The sequence below is a fragment of the Ruditapes philippinarum genome, unplaced genomic scaffold (assembly GCF_026571515.1).
Source record: "Ruditapes philippinarum isolate M1 unplaced genomic scaffold, ASM2657151v2 ctg1435_1_1_1_1, whole genome shotgun sequence".
NCBI classification, from domain to species: domain Eukaryota; kingdom Metazoa; phylum Mollusca; class Bivalvia; order Venerida; family Veneridae; genus Ruditapes; species Ruditapes philippinarum.
In genome coordinates this window covers 89,733-95,447 of record NW_026865317.1, presented here as the reverse complement: position 1 = coordinate 95,447, position 5,715 = coordinate 89,733, and the positions used below count along the sequence as shown (strand labels likewise).

Below are 5,715 nucleotides of genomic sequence, written 5' to 3'. Positions count from 1 at the left end.
GGCTCATTGGAACGTTATTTATTAGGTAGATAAAATTAGATAATTATAAAAAGAATATGATATTCAAACATGACACTATCACTTCAGTTAAATGTTTATTTTAATCCCTTAAAGCTCTGTGACATGTTGTACATCAGAAAAGCTTTCATTTTATCAGAAAATTTGAAAACAATGTGATTTTGTGAAAACAGAAAAAAATGCACAAAACCAAGTCTAAACTTTTCCCCATTGCTATACGGACAAATGCATATCTACTAGACGGGGCGTGCACGCGCCGTCTAATGATATAATGATAATGACAATGACAATAACAATAAGTTAACAATAACAATGACAATAACAATGAAAATGATAATGATAATAACCATAACCATATTGATAATAATAATAATAATAATAATAATAATGATAATAACAATAACAACAAAAAATAACAATAATAATAATAATTATAATAATAATAATAATATAATAATAATAATAATAATAATAATAATAATGGTCATTGATGGTCATTGAAAGAGTACAAATTTAAACTACCGTCGCGTACAATTTTGAATGAGATGGAGCACCACGTACACTAAATACGGTATTCCGGTATATACCGGACAAGGCGCTTGAATGATAAAATGCTAAAATCTTGCAAAATGAACTTTAGAAGATCTAACCGATTTTGGAATGTTAATGCATGAAAAATGTAATAACTGGCGAAAAAACGATAATTGTCTATTTTGTGATCATGAATTTTGGTACTGCTCCAATCATGTAATGAGTTATAATTTTTGTTGTTTTTTTACACAAAATGGAAAATCCGCATCTATTTTTAGAACACACACACATGATATTTAGTCATCGACTGCAGGTTAAAATATTCAAAATATTTTATTTCAATAAAATTTGTATTTTTCCACATAAGAAAGATTTCTAGCTAGCTTACAAAAACATCGGAGATTCTCTCCAGATCAAGCCACATTGAATTTACCAGACACCATTCGATAACTTTGTCCAGCGTTACTGACCTTGGGGTTTAACCGTTAAGATTTCTAAAAATATCTAAATCTGGAAAACCATCATGTCACACTGTAGAGCTCTATTTATATTGTACTATGGAAATTCTGTACAGCTATAAATAACAAGAGTCATCATATAAATATATCGATTGAAACACATGTTCGACAAATGCAAACACACAAACGATGGATCATATCGCAGAGAATAAACGTTCATTTCTTCATTTATGGGAGACATCATCATCAGCTATACGCTTTGGCCATATTTCATTAGAACTTAATGACTGTTATATCAGTTTTTGGCCAGAAAAGGGAACAACAAGTTGTCAAATTTTAAACGACAACAAGTGCCCAGCTAGATGGTACAGCACTTTCGAAGAGGAAGTTCGGGATAACGAAAAACTTATACCAATTTCGTTGGCTGTGTTCGGACTTGATATAAACGACGTAAAATTATGGTTGAAGAAATTTAAATCAGACGATCCTAAATATGATGTACGCGAACAAAACTGTGCGTCGGTTGTGTATAAAGCGCTCCAAGCTGGATCGGTTTGGTTTGAAAAGTATGTGAAGGACTGCAAGGGTATCAAGACTCCGAGACAGATTTTTGAGTACGTTAAAAAAGGTTACAATACAAACACTAAAATAGATTGTGGATATATGTGTACACATTGCCTATGTTTAACACCGTATACAACCTTTGGTTTCTTTTCATTCTACTTTTACAATGCATATACGTTCTGCTTAAGTAAACTGAAGAAAGATGTGGAGTGTAACAAGAGAGATCAACTGGTAAAGGTGTCTTGTTCTGAAGAAGACTCTATGACTGTCAGTACAAATAAAGATGTGCCAGAAGAAGAGAAACCAATTCTGGAAGATATTGACTACTCAGAGAGGATTATAGATCTACGTTGCAAAAAGGAAGCAAAAATTGTGTCCCTTTCGAAAAAGACATTCAAATCAGAGGATGCTTCTGTAATAGATCTTGGCAATAAATTCAGAAAAATAACTGCACGCCAGGAACAAGACACTGGGTGTTAGACTCGAGACTTATATATGAACACATCTGCGGATGTTTCTAAATTCAAAAGTTCACCATTTTCGTGTTAAATGTTGAATTCTGCTTAAGCCGGTGCACTTTCCAGTATCGTCCATGAACAGAGACTGCAACATTTTCAATTTTGTTGTGCTGGACTTTCTTTAGGGATTCTGTTTTTCTCTATCTTATACAATGGGGTATAAACACTTTTCCATGAGTAGACCTGACAAGGAATTACAGTGGCGAGGATTATGTTTGACGTTACAGTTCATTGACAGAGGTATTTTGATAATAAAATTAATTATAACATATTTGAGTATACTATATTTTCTTAAAAAAGCATAATTATTTATCTCTTATAGTTTTTTATAACTTTATTCATATGATTTTATTCTTAATTTCAAAAAATAAATGAGAGAAAAAGAAGAAAAAATGTAAAAATACTTGATGCTATACTATTCAGACCTAAAAGGACCATTTATATATGATAGTCATCAACATTATTATAATTATTGTATTATATTATAATCACTAGAATTAAGGATAATTGGATGTTACAACAATATCTGAATGTTTCTGTTGTGTGCCATATTTGAAAGCCATGCTTGCAGTAACTTATAAATATCGATTTCTATTTTACTTTCAGATTTTATTCATTTCGGATTCAATGACCTTGGCATACAAGCTGTAGAAATAAAATCTATTGAACTTCCAATGTCAACCAAATTCTAAAGAAGTATAATGCCAGTTTTGATGTCTGAGACACGCCCGACAAATGATGAAACTGATAGTGTACAGAATTTAGACCATTTTCGAAACGGGAGCAGAAAAAAATTGGCTTCAATGATATCGATAGCATTGGTAATTCAACATCTTTATGTGTTATGTTGATATAAACACCAATGAACTGTGATTATCAGCTTGTTGACTGTGATACGAAAAAACAACAACACAATGAACTGTGTTATAATGATAAACAGCCAGTGGACTGTGGTACAAAAAAGTTGAAAATCATAGAATTGTGAATATTAAAAAAAACAACAAAAAAAAACATTTGAACTGTGATACATACATCAAATAACTGTGATATAAAAACAAATTTGTTAGTTTGTTTGGTTTTACGCCAAAGAGACATGTGAGCCGCGCCACGACAAATCCAACGTTATGCGTTTGCGACCAGCATCCGCGCAGTCTGATCAGGATCCATGCTGTTCGCTATCAGTTTCTCTACTTGTAATAGGGTTTGTAAGCGAACAGTATGGATCCTGATCAGACTGTGCGGCTTCGCAGTCTGGTATGGATCCATGCTGGTCGCAAACGCATTACGTTGGTTTTGTCGTGACGCGGCTCATATCATATTGGTCGTGAGATATCTTACCATTTTTTTTCTGGATAACTAGTTAACTAAAAATTACTATTTTTGTCTGCAAAAGAACCTGTTAATTATGAGCATACTCGTCCGCCCTTTCACAGATAATAATATTGGTGATAAATGCGCACCTTTTTTAGTATAAACCATGAATAGTGAAAATTATAAGCAGTATGGTTATAATGGGCATTAGAGATTATAAACTTTTGATTTACTATTTATAGATTTTCATGAATAGAAAGTTTTAGGTGGCTGCAGTGATTATATATGAGATAAATGTCAAAACTTATTTAAAATGTGAATATAAATAAACTATAAATATTTTTGAACTATGTAAATAATTAAAATCACTAAATTAAATTGTTAATGATATATGATAAAATTTGTACAATACTCTTGAATTATATGAATATATGACAAAAAGACAACAACAAAAAATCATTTACCATTTGATAATCACACTTTTAAAGCATTGGCTTCATTGTTCACATTTTTTTGACATTTGTATATTGTGACTTTATATATAAGTACGGGGATTACATCTAGATGTAAAATTAGATTAACTTTGTAAATGATTGTGTTCTTTATGTGGCATTTACTTGTTAAGATTTTTATGATTTGCATTTATTTACTGTTTTATTGTTGTATTGCTTTTGATACTATATATTTTATCTGTTACCTTTAAAATATGTGGCATTTGTTTTTTGTACTTCCGTTATATACATGTTTTGTTTTTTAAAAGATAAATAAAAATATTTATAACAATTTCTCTTGCTTTAACATTTTTGGTCGTTTTTAAAGTAAACAATGCTCATGTTAAAAAAAATTAAAATGAATAAATTTACCCCCTCCCCAATCCCGGGTTGTGGGAATCGTATGCCTGGCTTGATCGACTCGGGACTTTATGCCTGTGGAGAAGTTAATTTTTTCCATAGAACTTGTCCGTGGAATTCTGAGCCAGTAGAAAAAACAAAATACTATATTTCTATCCCTTATATAAGTGCGGGAACATTTATTTCTGAGAGTTATGTTAGGAAACCTTAGTTAACCATGAGCAAATACACTTTTTCATATTAATAATTTCACCCATGGGAAAAATCTTGTAGGAAAGCAAGCTCCTTAATGATTGTACTTCCGGTAATTCAAACAGTAAAGGCGCAAATTTTGTTGATTCGAAAATTAAATGTATTAAGTATATTTTTAAGGTGGAAAAGAAACGATCAAGTGATAAAAAAGCAATATTAGGATAAAATAAAATGTGAAAGTGTTATATATCGGTGGGATAAAGATATAATTGTTGTATACAAAACAAGACGGTTACCCTACCCACACCACCAAACAATTTAACTATATTTGAGCCATCAAATGCCTGCAAAGACGAAATAAATCTTCTCCAGATCAGAAAAACTCTCAAGTAAGTCAAATAAGTCTAATTAAAAGACATAAACTTACGTCAATCAGACACAGATTCTGAATATCTTAGTGCAACTTCGGATGGACACTGAAAAAGAACCATTAGTTATGTGCACAAAGAAAGATTTGGAAGAGGTTGTGGGCAAAATGTTCCAAAAACTAAAGGTAGAACTTGTCAATGATTTAAAAGGGAGCTTACAAACGATGTTGAGAAAATTGTTGAATCTAAAACTAAATCTCTTCAAACAGAAATCCTAGAGTGAGAGGTGAAATAGATCATCTTCGTAAATTTGTCCGAACTGCAAATAGTGAAAATAATGATCTAGAACAATATGGTAGAAGAATGATGCTAACAGTATCAAATATTCCTGGTGATACAGGAAATTCTCAAGAGAAGGTAGAAGAAAAGATACTTTAATATGCTTATAATCATCTGGAACTCAACCTAACAACAGATGACAGTTGTACTTCGCGTTTTTCGTTCTAAGAGAAAACGCTCTGACTCTAACGGAACAACGAAGCGGAGGAAGACCTCTGTTTCCCCTCCGTGCATTATTTAGCCACAAACGGGCATCTTAGAAACACCACCGACATTTCGTAAGATAACTCTTGAAATAATCCAAGGTCCTTGACGGAATTTGAAACAAAAGGGTTTGAAGTCAACGCTTTATAAATTGGTGTGTCACAATTTGAGTAAATATTCGTAAATGTCAAACTTAAAAGGCAAATACAACTGGATTATTATTTTTTATAGCATCGTATTTATTTATCAGTTGGGTACGACCAGCAAGGTAAATATACTTTAAAAGATTTCTCACAACACATTAATATCATAATACCCACGGCATCTATTTTTTTTTTTTTTTTTGAAGGAAAAATGTATA

General features: G+C 31.7%; 1 protein-coding gene across 1 annotated transcript; it reads left to right on the top strand.

Annotated features, from left to right (window-relative positions):
* Positions 1 to 1,165: 1,165 nt before the first annotated feature.
* LOC132728607 (uncharacterized) lies at positions 1,166 to 3,100 on the top strand. The gene is made up of 2 exons (XM_060714280.1): positions 1,166 to 2,329; positions 2,696 to 3,100. The coding sequence occupies exon 1, from the start codon at positions 1,197 to 1,199 to the stop codon at positions 2,049 to 2,051; it is 855 nt and encodes a 284-aa protein (XP_060570263.1). The 5' UTR covers positions 1,166 to 1,196; the 3' UTR covers positions 2,052 to 2,329; positions 2,696 to 3,100.
* The last annotated feature ends 2,615 nt before the right edge of the window (positions 3,101 to 5,715 follow it).